This window comes from Hemitrygon akajei, chromosome 8 (assembly GCF_048418815.1).
Source record: "Hemitrygon akajei chromosome 8, sHemAka1.3, whole genome shotgun sequence".
NCBI lineage: Eukaryota > Metazoa > Chordata > Chondrichthyes > Myliobatiformes > Dasyatidae > Hemitrygon > Hemitrygon akajei.
The window spans coordinates 38,370,258-38,395,795 of record NC_133131.1 but is presented as its reverse complement, the minus strand read 5'-3'; the positions used below and the strand labels follow the sequence as shown (position 1 = coordinate 38,395,795).

General features: G+C 40.0%; 1 protein-coding gene across 1 annotated transcript in view; it reads right to left on the bottom strand.

The window, feature by feature from the left end:
- Positions 1 to 2,655: 2,655 nt before the first annotated feature.
- baz1b (bromodomain adjacent to zinc finger domain, 1B) overlaps positions 2,656 to 25,538 on the bottom strand; it is a 78,504-nt gene continuing 55,621 nt past the window's right edge. Inside the window, exons 15-18 of the mRNA XM_073053644.1 lie at positions 24,307 to 24,434; positions 22,047 to 22,201; positions 7,111 to 7,217; positions 2,656 to 6,268 (exon numbers count right to left, since the gene is read on the bottom strand). Of these exons, the coding sequence (XP_072909745.1) occupies positions 5,860 to 6,268; positions 7,111 to 7,217; positions 22,047 to 22,201; positions 24,307 to 24,434 (799 nt within the window). The 3' untranslated portion in view covers positions 2,656 to 5,859. The remainder of the gene's footprint in view (positions 6,269 to 7,110; positions 7,218 to 22,046; positions 22,202 to 24,306; positions 24,435 to 25,538) is intronic.

Genomic DNA, 25,538 nt, shown 5'->3' with positions numbered 1-25,538 from the left:
TGTTGATGAGATCTCCTCTACATGAAGGATATATTTAAAAAGAACATTATTCAGTCAAGGTGGCCATGAGCTACCAGTTTCCTGTCAATTTAACCATCTTTTGACAATGGACGGCACCAAATTCCACAGCATTAGTTAATCAGCAGTTCCAGCATTTGCAATTTACTTTTCTAGAATCTGCGGGTGTATTTTTTCCTTACAATTTCAGATGCTTGAATTTTTCTTGTTTACAATGCCCCTCAACACTTTCACTATAAACTAAACTGGGTTACTGGGTTGGGTATTGTATGTTATTAGTTTTGCTACAAGTGTATGGGACATTGGAAGAAAAGTTGAATTTCCCCATGGGGATGAATAAAGTATCTATCTATCTATCTAAACCCCATGTCTTTTTCCTTGTCTTCACAGACTCTGCTTTGTTCTCCCTCCCAACTTTCCTTGCATTTAAAAAAATACTTTGTTTCCCAGTCCTAATAAAGAAAATCAGCCGTTTTGTTGATCAATAGAAAGCTTAAAGGGCCAAATTACTTATTTCATTTCTTTCTTATGTATGAAGGGTGATTGATAAGTTCGTGACCTAAGGTAGGCATCAATCTTAGAAAACCTAGCACATTTATTTTTCAACATAGTCCCCTCCTACATTTACACATTTAGTCCAGTGGCTGTGGAGCATACGGATCCCTTCTTTGTAGAAATCAGCATCTTGGACCTCCAGAAATGGTCCACAGCAGGGGTAATTGATAAGTTCATGGCCTAAGGTAGGAGATACAGTTCTCTTTACTTGCACGTGCAGTTCAACACTGAGTGATTATACAGCTAGTTTTAAGTTAATAACTCATCTACTTCAACCTTAGGCCACTAACTTATCAATCGCCCCTCGTATTTCAAATAACATGAATAGGTAAAGGAACAGCAAATACACAGCAAATGAAATTGAAGATAAAAATGTGCAAGATAATATTTTTTGCAGGAAGAATGAGAGATGATAGATATCGAGTGGTAAAATTTTGAATGGGATCAAAAACAGATCTCTAGCCAGGAGGATTATGCAAAACCTCTCACCAGCAACACCAAAGAGCTGAATATTGACAACAGAGGTGTATGAGCCCATCCTCATCAGGGGATCAGAGATGGAGAGGGCCAGCAACTTTAAATTTGTTGGCGTTAACATTTCACAGGATCTGTCCTGGGTCCAACACTATTACGAAAAAAGCACGGCAAAATTGCGAAGTCTTGACGTCATCTAAAACTTCAACAAACTTGTGAAGAGTATATTGACTGGTTGCATCACAGCCTGGAATGGAAACACCAATGCCTTGAACGGAAAAGCCCAAAAAGTAGTGGATACAGCCCATCCATCCTGGGTAAAGCCCTTCCCACCACTTAACACATCTACATGGAGCACCACGGCAGGAAAAGCAGAATCCATCGTCTAGGCCACATGTCCTTGTTGCTGCTACCATCAAGGAGGCGGCACAGGAGCTTCAGAACCTATACCACCAAATTCAGGAGCAGCTATTACTCCTCAGTCATCAGGCTCTTGAACCAGGGAGAATAACTTGTCTCACTCCAACACTGAACTGTTCCCAAAACCTATGGACTGACTTTACACATACACAGACACAAACATACACATTTCAATAATAAATTTACTTTGAACTTTGAAATCTACGAAGACCGCAGGTCAGGATAAAGCAAGTGGAAATTTTTTACCCAACTCTGCAAAAAACTGTTTTTGCTTCAGCAGGTGTATTGTGTCAAATTCTGGGTACACATACCAGGAACGCGAGATTAAGGTAACAAAATCAGATTTACAGGAATCAGTCGAAAGATGAGGGATTACCGTTACATGAATAGACAGAAGCAGGTGTAGTTGAGTTCCTTAGAGATGCCTTGATAGAATTTATTAAAACCGAAGGGATTAAGTAAGATGAATAAAAACTTTCCAAATGGCAGAAGACATGATGACCAGAGAAAATGCTTTTATGGCACTAGGTAAATAAACATTACTAAAATCCATGCAACCGGTGGCTAGGATTCAAAATACGCTACTTCATAAAGTAGTGTAAATAGACTCCATAAAAGGGAATTGAATAAATATTTGAGATAAAATGCAGAAGTAGAGAACTGGATTTCTCAATAAAATCAGTACAGCCTTGACAGATCAAATTTGCCTATCTAAAATATTTGTAAACTTTATGCATCTTTCCCAAGGACTTTACATTACCTTAATAATCTGCAAACCAGGGCTGTTCTCTGCACTTTAATGAACATTTAATGAAGATTATCAATGTCTTGCTTTTCAATTCACTCTCCAGAAAAGCATTTCTCCATATGCTTTCAAGTTACTTATTTTATTATTTCCTGATTCCACAATTTCTTATAGCTATTTAATCGCATTATTCACGGAATACGAGGTCACTTTTCAGTGTCAATTACTCACCCAATTTGTATTTACCATTTTCTTCCTCTATTCTGCCAATCCTGCTATACACCTTGACTGGGATATTTAGCATTTGGAAAAGCCAAACAAAATCCACACCTTCCAACCAGTGAAAACAGTTCTAATTTCAAACCAACATTAAAAACATAGAACAAGAAACAAAGTGAATACTCTTTCTGAAGTTATATCAACAAAGAACATTTTTTGCAAAGTTTTAAACATAATTGCTTTTATTTAAAATTTCAAAAATGTTTTTTTTCATACAAGTATAGCCCTCCTCAAACAACTACCACAGACACTTGGGAAAATATACAATGCAAATTCCACAGTTTTATTCTACATCACTTACCTACACAACTGTGACAAGGAAAGGTGAGAAACGCCAAATGGGAAGCAGGGAAACAAACATAAAAAAGAAATTTAGATCAGTGCTTTGCTTCCTCCTTCCTCCTAAAGGGAAAAAACTGGTGGTGTAAAAAGGAAGATGAAGAACCTGATGCACACAAATACTCAAATAATAATCAGTTATTTATACAAACTACGGTAAAGAGGCAGATGGAAACAAGTTCAAGTTGTGCCACAAGGTTTTTCTTTCCTGACAACTTGAGTGCAAGAATCTTAATCTGCTGGTTAGTTCTACACATCTGTATGCACTGTACAAATCTCCACACAAAAGGAGTACTTTACAATTCTTCAAAAATACCATTGCATTACGGGAGAACCATCTGATCAGCAATCACCAAGACCAGACGACCCTACAAGTGAAATGCAACATTGTTGGCAACCAACACGCATTAGATGTCATAGAACATTTTTGTTCTATCACAGTGTGATGTTAGCTTGCACCATCTGCAGCGTGTACTGAAAGCATAATCTCCAGTTGTCAGTAACTAGACACCCAATGTATTAAAACACCCTTTGGTTAGACCATCAGAGATTTCTGAGTATGATCAAAATACAAATATTGTCATCACAGATCCAACAATTCTCTCTGTTGGTGAGGACTGATCACACTCCAGTTTTGAAATGGAGATGCCTAACTAAGCATCCCTCACCAATTTAGGGTGTTCATCAGCAAATAGCTGTTTCCAGGCCATAGTCATTCAATGACATAAAAGGTGGTTGGAAGTTCAGAAGAAGCTCAAGTCTTCGATGTCTTTTTAGGGGCACAGATTCTACTCAAATAGTAGGATTTTGTTAGAATAGAAAGCAGCTTTGCATTTAAAATACTGTTCTGTGATCAACGCAGGGTTATTTTACACTTACAGTACCTTGAAAAAGTACTCAGCCCCCACAACTATTTCCCATTTTACTGTCTCATTTTCTACATTCAAAATACATTTTTTGAGCTAATCTACAAAACATTGTGCATCATGTCAAATCAAAAGAAAAAAACTGCAAAACCTGTCACCGATTTACTAAAAATTAAAAACAAAATTGTACGGCTGAAAAGTATTCATCCCCTTTGTAATTACTACTCCAGCTTTCCTCAGGTGAAATATACAGGTATTACCTAACCAACTTACCCAAATTATTTATGCAGAAAATTGGAAGATCATCTGTTTTCAAAAAAGAAATCCCCTCTCTCTCTCTCAGGTTCAACAATATGGTAGATTTTCAACAAACCAAACCAAAAAGGCCAAAGAGCATTCAAGACAATTCAGGGAAAAGATAACAGAGAAGCACAAATCTGGGGAAGGGTGCAAGACCATCTCAAAGACACTAAACATATCTTGGAGCTCTATCTTGAAAAAGGGAAAATATATGAAACAACGGCCACACTGCCTAGGTCAGGCTGTCCCTCTAAGCTGAATCACTGAAGAATGGCACTTGTAAGAGAGGCAACCGTGACGCCAACAATCACTCAGTGAGCTGCAAAAATCAGTGGTTGCATCTGGAGATGAAGTTCATGTTTCCACAATCTCTAAGGCTTTGGACAAAAAGGGTATTTGTGAGGGAAGGAAGAAGTTCTGGCTAAAATATATAAAAAAGCATATCTTTGTAAACACTTTACAAATCGTCACTTAGAGGATATTGTAAAGATGTGGAAGAAGGTCTTGTGGTCGGATAGAACTAAAATGGAAATTTTTGGCTTCAACACTAAATGGTACATGTGGGATAAATCTAATACTGCACCTCACTCAGGTAACACCATCCCTACTGTAAAGTATGGTGGTGGTAGCATCATGCTATAGGGATGCTTTTCAGTAGCAGGGACTGGAAATCTGGTCAGGATTCATGGGAAGATGAATGCTGTTGAATAGAGCTCCTAGAATAAAATCCTGCTAGCCTCTACCAGAAAGCTTAAACTGAGGAGAAAGTTCGTCTTTCAGCAGGACGACCCAAAGGACACCACCAGAGCAATCATGGAGGGCCTTCAAGTGAAGCCGATTGATGTTCTTGAGTGACCAAGTCACAGTCCTGACTTTAACTCAATTAAATATCTCTGACAAGCCCTCAAGGTTGCTGCCCACCGTCGCTCCCAAACTAACGTTGCACACCTTGAGCAATTTTGCAAGGAGGAATGGGCAAATCTTGCTCCATCACATTCTGCAAAGCTAAGAGACTTATCCAAAAAGACTACTTGCTATAATAGCTGCGAGAGATGGTTCAACTAAGTACTGAGCAAAGGCGGATGAATACTTTTGAACTGCTGACATTTCAGTATTTTAATTTTTAGTTTTTTATGCTTTACAACTGTCCCTGTATTTTTGGGTTTGACTGTGAAAGAGGAACACACAATTCACTGACTGCAATACTCACTTATGTGAACAAAGGGTTAGGGGCTGAATACTTTTACAATGTACTCTATTCCAATATATGGTCAAACTTAAAATGCAGCTGGATAAAACAGATGCTGGTGATGAATTGTGTGGCACCTGGCACAGCCTGTTATAGAGTCTTGGCCTTCAATCTGCTGGAGCTGCCACTCCTGTACAAATTTTCTCCAGCAATGTACTATTTTTAGTATGAACCAATGACTGACCACTTTGAGGTCTAATTCCCAGTACTGACATCTCTGTTTCAAAGATGAATAATTATGAAGAATTTATGCTGAAAGCTGATACAAGGACAAAAATATTAATGCAAAAGTTCTGTATGGTGTTCATGTAATGAGAACTACAGAGCTACAATCAATGAACTTAATTTCACAACCATTTTTAATAAAACAAGGAACTTCCTAGCCCTCAGCCTCACAAATCCTCCCAACTGCACAAGAGATTACAAAATTCTATAAGAGCTTTTGGTTTCAACCTTTTTATATTCCTATGAAAGTGTCCAAGTCAGGTTGAAGTTATGTATTTGATCCAGTATTTTAAATCAGTCAACGTAAACATTTAAAGTACAAACATGTTTGCAGTTTCCAAAATAATTACTACATCCATCATTATTTAGAAATCTTGGCTATTTGTAATTCACTTCCGACGTTTGCGTGGTGGGATGGAATGTTCACTTGATTCTGCATCACTGTCAACGTACTCGTCCTCCTCCATCTCTTCCTCCTCCTCATCAAACTCTACTTGCACCAACCTTGTCCTTTTTAGGATGCCTTTTCGTGGTTTGCCTCTTTTGTAGTTGTAGTTGGGAAGGTGTTTCCGCAATATCTCAATGAAGCATCGTTCTGTTTTCTCAACACAGGTGAGAACCTGGCTTCCTTCCTGATTATACAATTCTGCATTGTTAAACACCAACTTTATATCCTCAAGAAATTCTTCCACAGATCTGTAATTGCTGCATGAAAACTTGCTCTGCATAGTCTGCAAATCCATAGGTTTGGAGATAACTTCAAAATAATCTTCTGCTTCTTCAGTTGTCACAGGCTCTCTAAATAAAAAGGGGGAAAAAAACAACCTGTTAACTTTATAGAAAAAGGGAAACCACTAACTGGTGATTTTAGTGCCACACCTGACTACATTGCTCTTCAACTGTAGGAGTTGATACAATGTGCATTTAACTTGCTTACCCTTCCACCACGGCTTTAGACTGCACAGCATGAAGCAAAGTGAAATGTGTTCTTTTCTGAACTGTAACTGCGACCTGAGGTGGCTCCCAAATAGCAGATTCTTGCTAGCATATGTTTGCATAGGTATTAGCTGACCTCAGCACTACTCAACTGACTGCTTAACCACATGTATCTGGCGATAATATATTTCTACCTTGCGTTTTAATATTTTTCTATCCAGCATTTTAAGACTCAAGTTATCTATTGGTAGGCCTTACTTCATGGATTGTTGTTATTTTTCCTTTCCACACCTTGTGGCACTGCAGGTGGCAACCTTGTTATTTCTTTAAAAAAAAATTTGTCTTGTTTTTTAAAAAAGGAGGCCAAGTTGCTAGCTCAACACTCAACCCAGCACAGATAGAAAGCATGCACAGAGCCAGCCGGATTCGAACCCAGAACCACTTCATCACAAAACTCTTGAAATAAAATTCCATCTTACTTTCATAACTATTACTCAGAGATCCCTTTACAGAAATTTTTATCCCATCTCAGTACACAATACCAGATATGAAATGGTCAGTTTGCTAGGGTTCCTTCACGTATTATTTTTCTCAAAAAGCAATTCCAAGACTTGCTATACTAGTTCTGGTAATTTGATTTCTCAGCCAATGCAACCTCCCCCAAAGACTTGGTTACTATTCTTCCTTGAAACTAATTCCCTTACCTGAAGGGCCAGCTGTATCTGGATCTGACTAACTTGTTCAGGATTTCTTCACACTTTGCCAGCTCCAGGTTTAGTCTTCGTGATCTGTACTTTGTTCTTTGTTGCACCTATCAGCACAAGTAAGTAGTAATTAGGAAGGCATGTTCTTTAATAGTGTTATCCCCTACCAAGCAAAAAGTAAAGCAAATAACATCAAATTCTTCTTTTGTTCCTGCCAAGTCATCCAAGGATTTATTGTTTGCAAGTGAATTTCATTCAATTTAAATCATGACCTTTTCAGAATATCTACCGTAGATTTCGCACTACAGAGCGCACCTGATTAAAAGCCGCTGGCTCTAATTTTAGAAAGAAAATCAATTTTGTACTTGTACAAGCCGCACCGGATTTTAGGCCGCAGGTGTCCCACGTTGTAATATGAGATATTTACACAGAAAGATATTACATGTGAGGATTTTTTAAACTTTTAATTAAATCCATATGGTAACATAAACAAATACATATTGCAAATGCTTTTTTTCGAACCGTGCCTGTAACACAGCTACTTTTAAATATACATACGTATCGGTAACACACAAATTACGTTGCGTATACATTCCAATATCTCCTAACGACTGGTAAAAAAATATATACTGCAGCCTACCAGGAAAAGTTATTGATCGCCTTTAACTTAAAAGCAGCGTTTCGCGCTTGTCTAATGCCCCCACCTTCCCGTTTATCGCAAACCGGTATTTCCCACAAGACGCGGCGAAACCGGATGTGACGTCATAGTATCCCGGGATGTAGTGCTTCTAACTTTAACTAGAAAATACTAACAAATGAATTACTAAGCGAAAATATTATAAACTAAATAACTGCCATAAAGGCAGCACAATGCTTTTCTTCCGAGTGTTTTCCATATTGATGAGGGTGAGTACAAATGACTGATTTACAATAATTTAATTGTGAAAGTGCGCTTGATTTATCGTACAATTTCATTGGACCTCTGTGAACTACTCATCAATTTTATTGGTCTACTGTTACGAGGCAAAATGTTTTTGGCGGCATGAAAAAAAATCATGCATTAGCCGCACCGTAGTAAAGGCCGCAGTGTTCAAAGCTGTTCAAAATGTGGGAAAAAAGTAGCGGCTTATAATCCGACATCTACGGTACTAGCATTCATCCAAAGAGCCATTAGTGACTGAAGGTAGGGACCTGCCTCTTAAGACTCCCCCAACCTCTATCAGTCTTCAAACAACCCAATTCACAACATATACCAAGGAATGGGTGAGAACAATGAATAAAAGGGAAAACTCTGGGACCAGGTAACATCCTGGTCTGTATTACAAACACCCTGTACTTTAAAATTAGCTTCACTTTGAGCCAAAGTATTGCTATAGATTTACAACAAGGCCACCTTTCCAACAATGTAGAAAACTGTCCTTATAAAAGCTACTCACAAAAAGACAGGACAAATCCCATCAGCTAATTATAACCGAATGGATGTATTCTCAAGCAAAATGATGGAAGGCATTGCTCCCATGGCTACCAAGCCACAATTGCTCACAAATAATCTGCCCACCTTAGTCCAAATATGGACCAAACAACTGAATTTGAAACGAGAGATGGGAATAACATGAAACCAACACTTGACCAAATATGGCATCAAGAATCCTTGGTAATACTAAACACAAGGGACTCTTCGAATGTTGGAAATCTTGAAGAACACACACACACACAAAGAGGAATTCAGCAGATTAGGCAGTATCTATGGAGAGGAATAAACAGTTGCCACCAGGCTGGAGGCTACCAAGACGGGATACAAGGTGTTGCTACCTCCAAGCCGAGTATGTATCATCTGCAAAGTGCACCATTTATTTCCATGTAATCTCAACTCAAAGCACCAAGGGAACAAGTATCAAGAGGAGCATCTTAAACAAAGAGGAAACCGTGATATTCAGGTCATCATTTGCAATCAGTACTACTGCATAAACACTTACTTAAATGAGCACGGATAAAAAAAAACAAATGAATTAATGGCTAGAATTAGAAGCTTTGGTTGTAAGTTGACACAAGGCTTTTGAACAGAGCTATACATCATGAAATACAGGAGAGAAAAGCCAGTCAACTACCTTAAGATAATTTATGGAAACTAATTCTACAAGTTTATGTTACTCCAAATGTTCCCTTCACAGAAACAAAATTACTTAAGTATTCATGTAGACTTAATTATTCAAAAAGGCAACAATTATACCAGTGCCTAAGAAGAATAATGGGACTCCCTTAATGACTATCGCCCAGTAGCACTCACATCGACAGTGATGAAATGCTTTGCGAGGTTGGTCATGACTAGACTGAACTCCTGTCTCAGCAAGGAACTGGACCCATTGCAATTTGCCTATCGCCACAATAGGTCAAAGACAGACACAATCCCATGGTTCTCCACAAGGCTTTAGACCACCTGGACAAAACAAACACCTATGCCAGGATGCTCTTCATTGACCATAGCTCAGCATTTAATACCATCACTCCCACAATCCTGATTGAGAAGTTGCAGAACTTGGGCCCCTGTACCACCCTCTGCAATTGGATCTCCGACTTCACAACCGGAAGACCACAATCTGTGCAGATTGGTGAAAACCTATCCTCCTCGCTGACAATCAACACTGGCGCACCTTAGGGGTCTATACCTAGCCCACTGCTTTAACTTTATATACACGACTGTGTGGTTAGGCATAGCTAAAAAAAAACATCTATAAATTTGCTGATACAACCATTGTTGATAGGTGGTGACGAGAGGGCGTACAGGAGTAAGACATGCCAACTAGTGGAGTGGTGCCACAGCAACAACCTGGCACTCAACAACAGTAAGACAAAAGAGCTGATTGTGGATTTCAGGAAGGATAAGATGAAGGAACACATACCAGTCCTCAGATGGATCAGAAATGGAGAGAGTGAGCAGCTTCAAGTTCCTGGGTGTCAAGGCCTCAGAGAATCTAACCTGGTCCTACATATTGGTGTAGTCATAAAAAAGGCAAGACAGTGGCTATACTTTATTAGCAGTTTGAAGAGATTTGGCTTGTCAACAAATACACTCAAAAACTTCTATAGTTGTACCGTGGAGAGCATTCTGACAGGCTGCATCACTGTCTGGTGGGGGGGGGGGGGGGGGGGGTTGCTACTGCACAGGATCAAAAGAAGCTGCAGGAGGTTGTAAATCTAGTCAGCTCCATCTTGGGCACTAGCCTACAAAGTACACAAGGCATCTTCAGGGAGTGGTGTCTCAGAAAGGTAGTGTCCATTATTAAGGACCTCCAGCACCCAGAGCGTGCCCTTTTCTCACTGTTACCATCAGGTAGGAGGTACAGAAGCCTGAAGGCAAACACTCAGTGATTCAGGAACAGCTTCTTCCCCTCTGCCATCCAATTCCTAAATGGATATTTAATCTTTGGACACTACCTTACTGTAAATCATCCCTGCAATCACCAAAATCCTTTTCCATAGTGAATACTGAAGCAAAGTATTCATTAAGTATCTCTGCTATCTCCTCTGGTTCCATACACACTTTTCCACTGTCATACTTGATTGGTCCTCTTCTCTCACGTCTTATCCTCTTGCTCTTCACATACTTGCAGAATGCCTTGAGGTTTTCTTTAATCCTGCTTGCCAAGGCCTTCTCATGGCCCCTTCTGGCTCTCCTAATGTTATACTTAAACTCCTTCCTGTTAGCCTTATATTCTTCTGGATCTCTATTACCTAGTTTTTTTGAACCTTTCGTAAGCTTTTCTTTTCTTGACTAGATTTTCAACAGCCTTTGTACACCACAGTTCTTGTACCCTACCGTCCTTTCCCTGTCTCATTGGAACGCACCCATGCAGAACACCACTTTAGTATCTCCTGAACATTTGCCACATTTCTTTCGCCCATTTCCCCAAAAACATCTGTTCCCAATTTATGCTTCCATGTTCCTGCCTGATAGCCTCATATTTCCCCTTATTCCAATTAAATGCTTTCCTAACTTGTCTGTTCCTATCTCTCTCCAATGCTATGGTAAAGGAGATAGAATTGTGGTCACTATCTCTAAAATGCTCTCCCATTGAGAGATCTGTCACCTGACCAGGTGCACTTCTCAATATCAGATCAAGTACAGCCTCTCCGCTTGTAGGCTTATCTACATATTGTGTCTGGAATCCTTCCTGAACACACCTAACAAACTCCACGCCATCTAAACCCCTTGCTCTAGGAAGATGCCAATCTATATTTGGGAAATCAAAATCTCCTACCATGACAACCCTGTTATTATCCCAATGTCCCTGCTACTATTGGGTGGTCTATAAAAAATACACCCGGTAGAGTTATTGACCCCTTCCTGTTTCTAACTTCCACCCACAAACACTTAGTAGACAACCTCTCATGACTTGCTCTGCTTCTGCACACTATCTCAGAACAGCAGTGCAACACTCCCACCTCTTTTGTCTCCCTCCTTGTTCTTTCTGAAACAGCTAAAGCCTGGCACTCGATGTAACCATCCCTGCCCCTGAGCCATCCAAGTTTCTGTAATGGCCACAACATCAGATCTCCCAAGTACTGGTCCACGCTCTAAGCTCATCTGCTTTGTTCATGATGCTTCTCGCATTAAAATAGACACATCTCAAACCATCAGTCTGAGCGCGTCCCTTCTCTATCACCTGTCTATCCTCCCTCTCGCACGGTCTCCAAGTTTTCTCTATTTGTGAGCCAACCGCCCCTTCCTCCGTCTCTTCAGTTCAGTTCCTACCCCCTAGCAATTCTAGTTTAAACTCTCCCCAATATCCTTAGCAAACCTCTCTGCCAGGATATTGGTCCCCCTTGGTTTTCAAGTGCAACCCGTCCTTTTTGCAGAGGTCGCGCCTGCCCCCAAAGAGGTTCCAATGATTGAGAAATCTGAATCCCTGCCCCCTGCTCCAATCCCTCAGCCACGCATTTACCCTCCGCCTCACTCTCTTCCTATACTCATTGTCACGTGGCACAGGCAGTAATCCCGAGATTACTACCTTTGAGGTCCTGCTTCTCAACTTCCTTCCTAACTCCCTGTAGTCTGTTTTCAGGACCTCCCCTCTTTTCCTATGTCGTTGGTACCAATATGCACCATGACCTCTGGCTGTTCACCTTCCCACTTTAGGATATTGTAGACACTATCAGAAACATCCTGGATCCTGGCACCTGGGAGGCAAACTACCATCAGTGTTTCGTTCCTGCATCCACAGAATCACCTGTCTGACCCCTAACTATAGAGTCCCCTATCACTGCTGCCTTCTTCCTTTTCCTACCCTTCTGAGCCACAGGGCCAGAGTCTGTGTCAGAGGCATGGCCACTGTTGCTTCCGCCAGGTTGGCCGCCCCACCCCTCCCCCAACAATACTCAAACAGGAGTACTTATTGTTAAGGGGGACAGCAACAGGGGTACTTCTCTAGTATCTGCCTCTTGCCCTTCTCTCTCCTGACTGTTAGCCACTTATCTGTCTCCTGAGGCCCTGGTGTGACTACTTGCCTACAGCTCCTCTCTGTCACCTCCTCACTTTCCCTGACCAGACAAAGGTTATCGAGCTCCATTTCCAGTTCCCTAACATGGTCCCTAAGGAGCTGCAGCTCGACACATCTGGCACAGATGTGGCAGTCCAGGAAGCTGGGAGTCTCCTGAACTTCCCACATCTGACACCCAGTACAGAACACTGGTCTCACAGACATACTTCCTGTTTCTATTTCTCACAGGTAACTTACCTCGCCTCGACCCATTATCGCCAAAGACCGAATGAGCCAAAGCCCTACCACTCTGCCTCAGATCACTCCTTTGACCTGGTAGTATCCGCCAGGTAGTATCTCCCTTTTATTCCTGAAACCTTCCCTGCTAAGTAACTCACAACTGGTGTTCCGGTTATAGCCGCTGATAAGCCACATACAATGGACAAATGCTCTTGAAACTCCCTTTTTAAATAACCAGTGCCAACCTGCGAGAAATCCCTCAAGGTAAAGCTCTGTTGACGCCGCTGAAAGGCGATGTACAGTCATTCAAAGCAAGCCCACAGACTGTGTAATTCAGCTGTGTTGGGAATGACTGAAGTGATCCAATCTGGTTGGGGCCAGAGTTATGGATACAGCACTGTCTAACACAGGCTGTAGAAAATCATCAAGGACCCCCACCACCCAGAACATGCTTTCTTCTCGCTGCTGCCATCAGGAAGGTGGTAAAGGAGCCTCAAAACTCATACCGCTAGGCTCGGAGCAGTTATTACCCCTCACCCATCAGGCTCTTGAACCATTGGGGATAATTTCACTTGCCCCATCATTGAAATGTTTGCACAACCTACGGACTCACTTTGAAGGACTTACCATCACATGCTCTTGATGTTTACTGCCTATTATCATTCCTTTCATTTTGTATTTGCAGTTTATCATCTTTTGCACACTGGTTGAATATTCAAGTTGTTATGGTCTTTCATTGATTCTGTTATGGTTAGTAGTTTATGGATTTATTGAGTATGCTCGCAAGAAAATGAATCTCAGGGTTGTATATGGTGACAGTCATGCACTTTGATAGTCAATTTACTCTGAACTTTGGCTCCGGAGCCTAATGGCTGAAGGGAAATAATTTCCTGAATCTGGTGATGTGGGACCCAAGGTTCCTGTACTTTACTGCTGATAGCAGCCACGAGAAGAACACAGCCTGGACCGTGTGGGTCCTTGATGATAGATGCTGCTTTCCTGCGACAGCACTCCTTGCAGATGTACTCAATGGTGGGAAAGGCTTTAACTGTGATGGACTGGGCTGTATCGACCACATTTTCAGGCAAAGTTCACCTGGTATGTTAAATATTCATCATGCATTGTACAGAATATTGCTCTGATCACAAAAGTGCAAGTTAATTCTAACAAAAAATATTGAGATCAGAGTCAAGTTTTGCAACTAACCATGAGATATTGAAGGTGAACAGAATTTGAAACAAAATACTTTGGTGAAAGGTAAAAAATTAGTACTTGAAAAATAGTTATTCCACTTACAAAAGATTTATATACATTTGTCAAATGTACTATTCACAATGTTCCTCATGCAACCTCTGGCAACTGCATCGCCCTGTTGACCATTCAAACTGACAAATCTCAGCATCTGAGTAGGCTGGATAGTTCTAAATAATGTACCTGGGAATGGAAAATCTAAGACATTTAACACTTACTTATCTCCCACAGACTCAGTAACAGGATCTTGATAAATAGATAGTGACTAGGAATCAATATATTTCCACTTTGGTTTCCAATAACCTTTAAAACATCAGCCTAATAGTTATACAGAAGAAGGAACCTAATAGAATCTTCACATTTGACATTCATCAGAACTCAAAGCTGGTAAAATGTTGTGAACAGGGCTTTCAAGCAGTAATCATTCAGCAATATCTTGGTGGTCAGTTTGGCTTTTGCCTCAACCACATGCTTCCAGACCTCATTGCAGCCTTGGTCCAAAATCTGGAAAGAGATGAATTTCATGAGCAAGGAGAGTGACTTCTCCAGACATCAAACAACACCAACCACAAAGGTTGGTGCCCACATTAAACCAAAGTCAATGGAATCAAACCAACACCATAGCTGGAGTTGACCACCTTACTTTGCACTAGTATGTGGTTGCTGGGAGATCTGTCTGTTTCCAAGACACTGAGAACACTCACAATGCAGTGTCCTGGGCCAGCTAGTTTCAGTCCTTTCAACACCAAGTAATGAATTCTCATTAATGTTTGCACAATGCTCTATTAATATTGTATCAGAAAATAGATATATACTTTATTGATCCCAAAAGGAACTTACAGTGTCACAGTGGCATTACAAGGGCACAGATATATAAATATTAGAAGAGAAGCAAGAAAGAATTTTTAAAAATGTTGCCTCAAACAGTCTAACAGGAGGGGGTCATCATTCGCCGGCTACAAAGCCAAGAGTAAGAATAAACCTCATATAGTGCTCCTCTGTTCAGCCAAGGTGGCACACAGAGGTTGAGAAACATTATCCAGAATTGCCAGGATTTTCTGCAGGGTCCTTTGTTCTACCACAGTCTCCAGTGTGACTCCTATAACAGAGCCAGCCTTTCTCATCTTTCAGTGAGCCTGTTGGCATCAACACACCACTGCATAGAAGATTGTACTAGTGACAAGACTGATAGAACTTGTGAAAGCAAGGCCTGCATACTCCAAAGGACCTCAGTCTCCTCAGGAAGTAGAGGCAACTCTGACCCTTCTTGTACATAACCTCTATGTTAGTACTTCACAAGTCTATCATCCAGGTGCACCCCCATGCACTTGTAGGTCCTCACCATCAATAGTAACAGGAGGCTGTGCAGGCTTAGTCTTCCTAAAGTCCACCACCATCTCCTTTGTCAAGCTACAGATGATTCAGCTTTTTTTTTTACATATCCTGTCAGGACAACACTGAAACATGGCAATTAATACTCATATCACACAAGTGCCTGCCATAGACATTCTTCAATAAGAAAGAATAAATTTCCTCCCAACAATCAACAGCAATGATAAGAGTTCCACTATCTTCAACTTCCTGACGTTACCTTTGACCAGAAGCTTTACTGGTACTAATCTTCCAACCACCATTCATAACCTTTACCACCAGTACATTTTGGCTACATCACACACCAGTTACAAAAGGACATTTTCAACATCTTTGAAACTCTGTTTATTTGGTGCTTTGGACAAGGCAAAAAGGAACCACCATCTCAAGTTAATCTTCATGTAACATACAGTACTGTGCAAAGGCCTTAGACACATGTAAAAAAAAATCTGTAAAAGAAAGGTGTTTTCAAAGTAATGAAAAATTTCTAAATATCAGAAAAATTACTATAAAAGACAATAAACAGTAAAAAAAAACTGAATCAGATCAATATTTGGTGTAACCACCCTTTGCCTTTAAAACTGCATCAATTCTCTTAGGTACAGTGTCATGCAGCTTTATAAGAAAAGCAGCATCTTCGAAAGATTGTCACAGTTCTTCTGCAGACTTTGGCTGTCTTGTTTGCTTCTATCTCTCCGGGTAGTCACAGACAGTCTCAGTACTGTGGAGGTCATACCATCTGAAACCATCATCCCTGATGAAGATGGTAAAGTTTGTCATAGAAACATGGGTTAAAATTGATACCTGTACACAGCTGGAAGCCCGAGAAGAGTTATTCTTCATATATGGCAGGAAAGCACTAGAAACCATATTAGGGTGACGTCATCGTCGAGAATGGCAGCTTAAGTCACTAGCTCCTCTGGAAAACGCGTATTAAGCCCCGTTATCCCATCAAATATAATATTTTTCGAAAAATATTTGAACTGAGAAGAGGGGCAAGAATGGGGAAAAAGAACAGAAATAAAAAAAGCGACACTACAGAGCCTGCGTCCGAGAGGAGTGCAGCGAGCGGCTCTCCGACCCGACCGCTTACTAACGAGGCGGACGCTGGGCCTCGTTCAGGCGAAGCGGCGAATATCTTCGAAATCCTGAAAGAAATAATGGAGGTCCAGAAAGAAATAAAGCAGCAGCTCTGTGATATTAAGTCAGAGCTCGCCACGTCAATCAAAAAATAATGGTGGCAGAGACTTGAATTGAGAAGGTGGAAGATCGTGTTCAAAATGTGGAACGGATACTGAGTAAGACAATAAAAATATCACATCACCAAGAAGGTAAACTGCTTGACCTGAAGAGAAGATCATGGTGGAAAAATATCAGAATCTACGACGTTCCCGAAGGAGCGGAGGGCTCGTCTATGACAGAGTTTGTCAGAAAGTTACTGCGGGACGCGCTGGATATTCCCTCAGCTGTGGAGCTGGAAGTCGAAAGAGCCCACCGCGCGTTAGTTCCAAAACCTACCCAGGATAGAAAACCACGCTCAATAATAATTAAATTCCTTCGGCACAGCACCAAGGCAGAGATTATACGAAGGGCCTGGGGTAAGAAGAGAGTGTTTTCCGACGATAAATTAATATATTTCGACCAAGATTACCCCCCCTCTGAAGTAAAGCGAGTACTAAAGCAAAAAAAGATTAAATTTCAATCTCCGTACCCTGCTAAACTTTGAGTGTTTTATGACAACGGGATACAATTGTACCAGATAGTGGAAGAGGCGACTACAGACATGAAGGCCAGAGGGTTCCCCGTCAGCATGACCAAAACGAAGGAAAGCCTGACTGAGGAACTGTCCCGCTCCGCTTGGGAAATAGTGCAAGAATCGAGAAGGCAGGAGACAGGAGAAGGCCGAGAGAAATATATCACGAAGAGACTGGGAGTTTCCTAAAGACAGTCGTCACCCTCTTCAGAAGAGCCATAAGGTTTGGCTAACTTTTAAAATGTTGAGAAGCTAAACGGAAGCAAAAGTACATGGTGATATACCTATCTCGAGAAATATTTATTATAATGTGGATTTTATATTACTTAGTTGTTATTCTTTATTCGCTCACTTACTCCTTTTTCCCCATCAAAATGAGAATATGTGAGAATATGTGTGAGTGTGTATGTATATATATACATACACACACACATATACATACACACACATACGCATACATACATATATAAGGACACAAGGAAATCTTTTCTGTGTAATGGATTTGTTCACTTGACTTGTCCATGAATACTGCAATGGGGGCCCTCAACTCACAAGTAGGAGGGGTTATCCCCCACAGCTAGACATTTCCTCTAGCTCAACGCAGGGTCATCTACTAGAGACGTCAGCCTTGGAATCACACATTCGTTGCCATTTTTGTTATTATTTGCGTTTCTTGATTCTTATTTGTTCAGGGAGTAGATCGATTAAGTTTTATTCTAATTTCAATGATACATTGACAGATAAATACAGATGGCTAGGACAAGGTAAAATTCATTTCTTTTAATGTCAATGGGCTATTAAATCCAATCAAACGTAAGAGAATTTTATCCAATTTGGAACAATTTGATTCATACTGGGAAAAATGGTTTCACTACATAGTGCCTCATAGGCCTGATTTTATTCTCACAAATCAATGAATCTGTTGTTTAAAAAAAGATCACACCCTACTTGTACATAGTTCTTTCCTTTTGCTTGTTTTTTCTTTCCACTCTTTTCTATAAGTGTGTACCTCAGATAAATATTTTGTGGAGATTTGTGACATATATGATTATATGATGTATATGTACAATGTCTGAAATACATCTTATGGAAATGTTAGTTTGATGATGAACTTCAAATAAAAAAATAAATTACAAAACAAAAAGAAAAAGATGGTTATGGGTAACCCTAGGTAATTTCTAAGTTAAAGACATGTTCAGCACAGCTTTGTGGACCAAAAGGCCTGTATTGTGCTGTAGGTTTTTTATGTTTCTATGATGAACTGATAAGCAAGGCTTTAGGCCTACTCCAGGCTGCTCCGGGGTTTGGATGGATCTGAGGACTCCATTTTTGGTTTCCAATGCTGTTATCCACTTCAATTGTTTGCATGATTTTTATTTTTTCCTCTTGCGTGGAGGGTTGGTGTTTTATTTTTATACTTTTTTTTCTTTAATTGGGTTCTTTCAGATTTCTGGCTTTGTGGCTATCTGTGAGCAAGCAAATCTGAAGGTTGTGTAATTTACACATTCTTTGATAATAAATGAACCTTGAATATACAAAAAAAAAGAAACCATATTAAAGCCTTATTTTTAAAGGCATACTTACTTCTGAAACCATATTAAAATCTAGGGTGCCCAAGGCTTAAGTACAGTACTGTGCTATTAGTGATAACATTGTCAGATTACTCCTTTATCATAAGTCCCAATATTGAAACTCTTTACCCAATGCCACGGCAGTGGCCGTTTACCATACTAAATGTCGTTGTTTGAGAAGATGTCTCACCATCAGAAGAACAAATACAGCCTGACAATACCAGCCTTTGCTAACAACACTCGCACCCCATAAGAAACAAATGCCAATAGATGGTATGATTTTAACTCATTGTGCAAGGAAACTACTGGTTTCATCCTTTAAAATTCAGAAAACCTGGGCTCATGCTAAATACACTGATTTCCACAAACTGCCAACAAATACTCTATCCATTTGTTTTGTGTGTTTTTTTAATCCAAGCATAATTGGAAAACATATAGCTAGAAATACCTCAATTATTTTAAGACTGCACACATTGATGTAATAGAGGGAGATTCATCCATCATTTAAGCTTGGCAATCTCATTGTTCAGTAGATACATTTGATATACAATCTACCACTCAAGTGCACAGTATAACTTTCTCTATTAATTAAATTGCTTTCACTGGAAGAATTTGTTTTGTTCCTGCTCTTGAAATTATTTCTCTATGCTTTGCGGTCATTTCAACTCCACTTCCAATCCACTGCCTTATAATGTTGGCAATAAATATTGTTAAAATTGTATAGTTCAATAATGCAAGAAAACTGTCAAAGCAATATTTAGTCTCCAAAGGATAAGAGCATAGAAATTTCTATAAAAACAATTAAACTATGGTGGAATATTCAACATTTCAAGAAAAAGCATGAAAATTTCACAAGCCCATACATCTCATTCAACTCTTAGAACATTTCTTTCTTACGCTGCCTGCTTACAAGATGAATATATACACACACACACTATTACACTCTGGACTGGCCTACTCTAGTGAAACTGTATGACAAATGAGTATGGATTATCAGGTTGGGTCCGTAGATACTGTTTATTTGGTCTCCTGATAATTGCTACCCATGAAAGACAAACCCACTTCTGTTTGGCTGGAGTACAACAGGACAGCTGACAAGAGTGCTGCAACTTTCTCTAACCCGAGCAGGCCAGCAACAACTGTCAGCAGTACAAACAGCCCGAGATACAACTGCATGATTGGGATTCTAATACTAATTGGACCCCCCAGCCTACAGATACATTTAGTCCTATTTTAAACCTTCCTAATGACCTATGAATCATCTTTCAATAATCCATAAAGTGTAAGGGCTCAAGAGCATCTTTGCCGAGATAGATGTCAAAAATCTTCCAATGATTTTGTCATTCCCTTTGTCGAGACCAGAATAATTTCCTGGCGTCTCCTGCTTGACCTACTCAAAGATGGAGAAGAAAAGACCCGACAATATAGCCAGAATGCCAGCAATGATTTCTCAAAAACAAGAATTTCATGACCCTGGATCAGAAGGATTTTTTTAAAAATGTGAGGCAAGGGGAGGAATATGAATGATAATTCTGCTGAATTGTTTTTCTCCAGATATTAACGTTCTGGGATATGAGTGAATTGTGATCAAGGTTTAACTATTGACCAAAGTTCTAAAATTCATAGGTAGCTTAATTCAACCATGTTAAGCAGATGTCTGCCCAAGATCAAATGCAAAATGAGTTACTTTCTATCTTACATAAGAGCCTTATGCTCTGTTCCTGTGTTCTCTTTTCCCTTTCTCTCAAAGCTTGCTTCCAGCTCCCAACTCATACATTCAAGACTTGAATGCCCTCATGGTATCCAGCTGCAAAGGCTGTGGGTCCTTTAGTATTTTAAATGCTGGGAGTTGTAAATAATCTCTTCGCTAGAAGGATTTCTTTCTGACTATTAAACATAATACACAATGTAGAAACTAAAAGTTACTGAACAAAAAGCTCTAATTTAATAACAAAGCTTGATTGCCACTTTAATGGGATAAGAAATGGCCTGAAATAATTTTGGTTAATACATTCACTCCAAACCCGATCTTGCATTCAGTTTGCAAACATAATAGATTTCAAACTTAAATATTAAACCTCTTGTCATAGTACTTGTATTCATCACATCAAAATAACACAGCCTCCAATCTTTGGCAGGCTTCCCACTTTTTACTACTTTAAGATGCTTTGAAGTAATGAGATTGATGAACAAGAAATAAATCTCCATGTCGAAGTATGGGCAATGCAGCCAGTTTGCCTCTGATTGAATTAGCAGATCATTTATTAAAAAATTTGTTTAACACAGGGTAACACACAGAATGCTGCTGGAGGAACTAAGCAGGTGAGATAATATCTACAGAAAGGAATAAAGAGTCATCGTGGCCCGAAATGTTATATTAAGTGTCATCTGCAACTGAAAGGCAACATGTTGTAGATTACCATGAAATATTGATAAAGTCAGGTTTTTCATTATCTAATTTGCCATCAGAATGGAGACTCCCATGCCCAGATGACAGAAGGGGTCTCTTGGGCAAACACGCAGCTTGTATTACACTGGACATGGTCTGATTTGGGCCGTCACTACAGCTGCTTCATCTATCCACACGTTGTGTTTACATAAGGCTTCCCAGAAGAGACTGCAGACTGAATAAGGGTATCCAAAACAATTTCTTCCCCCAAATCCAGGCTAACTGAGACCAACTCTACTGGTTCTCAGTAAAATCAGCACAGCTGGAGTCTTTGCTGGTTTGCACAACACAACAGCTTGGTTAATGCAAGAAAAGAAGTACTTTAAAAGCAGTGCTATGTTTCTGCTGAACTTACATTAGGTTTCAATATTACATTCCCTACTAGGAATAATGAGGCAATAACCCCCTTAATTGAAAGTGCTGATTTATGGAGTCATATTTTAGAGGCTTGTGCAATATTTCAGTTATCGCGACAAATGACTTCCCCATTTTCCCCAAGTGATAGCATGCTGTTTCAAAACCACAGAATATGGAATAATGCTTACATCCATATAAGCATTAGATATGAAAATTTTACACAAACGAATGAAAAATGAATAAAACGAAAGCAGAAAATCTACACATCTTTATTTTCCTTGACACACCTTTATTTTCAACATCGCTTCAGAGGCTGGAAGCAAGTTGGTCTGTCTCCATGGAATTGAATACCTTATCATCTCAAGTTTGGATTTCAGTATAAAAGATTAAAGCATTTTTAGACAAACACCTGTTCATATTATAACTATCTTGTTGCCAGGTCCAAAATTCTGGCACTTGGCACTCACCAGCTCATCAATGTCCACTCCATTGACAGGTGACGTCTTGAGGCGAGTGTTTCTGCCGTGAACGTGTGAGGACCGTTTCTTCCCCAGCTGTTTGGCCTGTCTCTGATGACGGGTCTGAGGCCCTGATTTTCCTTTGGCAGCTCTCCTGAGTCTCGCTGCAACGAACAAGATTTATATGTGATCACTACATTGGTACCAACCATTCATTCATGCTCTCCAAGTGGCATTCCAGCCATATTGCTCCGTGTGCCTAAACAGTCATTCAGTTAATTATGCTTTGCCTCCCCTCCTATTTCAGCCAAAAATATTTACTTGACCTTGAATAAATTCAACGATTCAGACTCTACAGCTTTTTGGAGTAGAGAATTCCAAAGATTTCAAGACCCTCATCTCAATTTTAACTGGTTTTAAATGCATCCTCTCAGCATCTAACTTGTTGAGTGCCACCCCTTCCTCCTCTCACAGTAACACAACACAAAATGCTGGAGGAACACTGGTCAGGCAGCATCTATGGCTGAGATCCTTCATCTGATCTCATTTAGACTCTCCCTCTTTTAATCTCTAAATGCTTAACATTTCTTCTTAAAAAAGTTTGTTCCTTTCAGAGCAACTAGTAAACACTCTCTGAACTGCATTAAAAAAATACATCGCTTGTTAATACCAGAGAAAAACTATGACTTACTGCAACCATGGATTCACCTTTTGAAATCTAACCTAAACACAAACATTTGTAACAGGTGAGCCTGAAATGTTAACTTTATTTTCTATCCAAACAATTGCTGCCCTAACACACTATTTCCTGTTTTTATTTGCACCCTCACCATTACAAAGTAGCCTCTACTGTTACACTCCATCCCTTTGCAAATAAGGCAAACTTCTGTTTGCTATCCCAATGACTTGCAAGGTTAGCTTTAATGATATTCAGATTGCTGTGTATTCTTATTTGAACAAGATTCTGCTTTTATATTATTCCTACCAAACCTCATGCTGTCCTCACTTCCTCTGCCAAACACCACTCATTTAATCATCTGTAGCCCTTTACATATCATTGTCACATCCTATCTAACTTTGTATTATCAACTAATATTGCTACAATAACCTCAGTCTCTACAAATCACTAGTATAAATTGTAACCAATTGATTGTCAACATCAATCCCTATGCCACTTAACTAGCTACAGTGTGCCAATTTTGAAACTGATTATTTCTGTTAGTCAATGCTGTGTGTTTACTACTGCAGTAACCTTGAATGTGGCACTTAATGATGTACTTTGGAAATCTCTCTTGTGGTCGACTGCAAATTTCAGTGGCACTCAATGGATGGCACCTCCCACTCGCAAGCTCCCTCCCCCAAAGTGTTCGTTTGACAGAAGACAAGCTCTATTGTGGCCAACTATAGATTTCAATGGGCTGGTACAGTGGTCTGGACTATACACATGCATATTTTGTGAGATTGTATCCTACTGTCCTGCATGTGTGGGCTTCAAGTCATGGAGCTGCGGGGTAGGGGGGGTGGTCAGGGCCAGCCTGCTCCACACCTCCACACCAGGGGGCGATGTTGCACAGTTTCCAGGCTGAAATCAGTGCTGCACCCCCCCCCCCCCCACCCCACCCCATATGTTCACTCGGTGGGAGACTGGCTCTATTGACTGGATTGTTGGGAGTTTGTTTTGGACTCTCATTGCAGGATTGTAATGCTATTTGTGCCCGCTATCTTGTGTGCGCTTTACGCTGCGTGACTGTTGCCACTGTGTTTTGTACCTTGACCCCAGAGTAACCCCGTCTCTCTGGCTGTCGTCGTGACTATTCATGTATGGCTGAATGACAATTAAACTTCAATTGAATCATATTTACTGGATCTCATTTATCCACCCCATTCATTGCATCCTCAGAATCCCAACAGTCAAAAACACCACACCATAACCTTTTCCAAAAAAAAACTATGCTGATTCTGCCAACTGTACTATTATCTAAATGGCTTGCTTATCAATAGTTAATAATTGATTCCACCAAATTTGGCTGAACGCTTCCTGCCTTGCTTCTTTGTTGAATCCAATGTAACATCTGCAGTTTTTTTTATCAGCTGAGAACTTACTAAAATCGGGGAAGTTCAAAAGATCATGACCAATGTGTGTGCTAACTCTGCAACCACTTATCGAGAAATGACAACATTCTGGGCAGTTGTCATCAGACACATCCAAATTACTCCAAATTCCAAACAGGTAAAATATGGAAAATTAATCCCTAGAAATTCATCTTACATCTGAGTCTAGGCCCTTCTCGCTCCTCATAGTCATCTTCCTCTTCCTCCTCTTCTTCCTCCTCCTCCTCTTCCTCTTCTTCTTCCTCCTCCTCATCATTGGCTTCATCTTCCTCCTCAGCATAATTTCTGAAAGAACATAATGCAGTTTTATTTTTAATTAAAAAAATTAAGACTTTCATTCTTTATCAAATAGAAAACTATTGAGAGAGAAACAAAAACTGAGTACACTGGAAATATTCACCAGGACAAGCAACATCTATGAAAGGAAAATAGATTTGAAGTTCCAGGTTGATTATCTCTCATTAGAACAAGGAAAAGTTAGAGGTACATTAATTTTAAGATGAACTGAAAAGAGGGTGCAAAGAAGAGCTAACCCATGTTAAGGTGTGATGTGAGAGATTAAATGATAAAAAGGATGATAGTATAAAGTGAAAAAGGGCAGAAAAGGAGTTAATGAATGGCAGAACATTAATCAAGGCAAGGTGTCAACAGGAAAAATAGAATAATTTCTTGAATTTACAATAAAAATTCACAGTCAATGCTGAAAATCCAAAGCAAAATATACTAGAAAAACTTACCTGAAATTATTGAACTCAGTGTGGATTACAAAAGGCCTAGTTGAAAAGTGAAGTGTGCACTTTAATTTATGTAAGTTTCTTTGGAAGAAGATATGAGACATAAGACAGAAGGGTCAAATTAGCAGCAGTAGAATTAAAGCGACAGGCAACTGCAGATATGTGGTCATGGCTGCAGACTAATTGAAGGTGCTCTACAAACCATTCTCCTGGTCTACATTTGAAGGGACCATCTTGTAAACACTGGAATCTTAATCTAGTACCAAACCACTGTTCCTACAAAGTGCGGTCTACAGGCCCTGGATGTGATGAAGAAATAAGATATAAAAGGCACACTGTCTGCAGTTGCACAGGATTGAAAATGGATCTTGGGTAAAACTTAGTCATCTGTTTGTTGAATCTTCTGCCAACTGGAACAATTTCTTTGTCTAATCTATTCCAGGGGTGTCAAACTCATTTTAGGTCACGGGCCAGATTGAGCAAAATGCAGCTTCATGCGGGCCGGATCAGTCGGACGCGTGCGAACGCAGCTTTCGTTGCCTCCGTTTTTTCAGCCTGCTCTCATGTGTCTCAGTCTCTGCTATAACTACAAAGTGTTTCACTTTACAAATTCCGTTTCTTATGAAGAAGTCTGCTGAATAAACACTAAAACCCC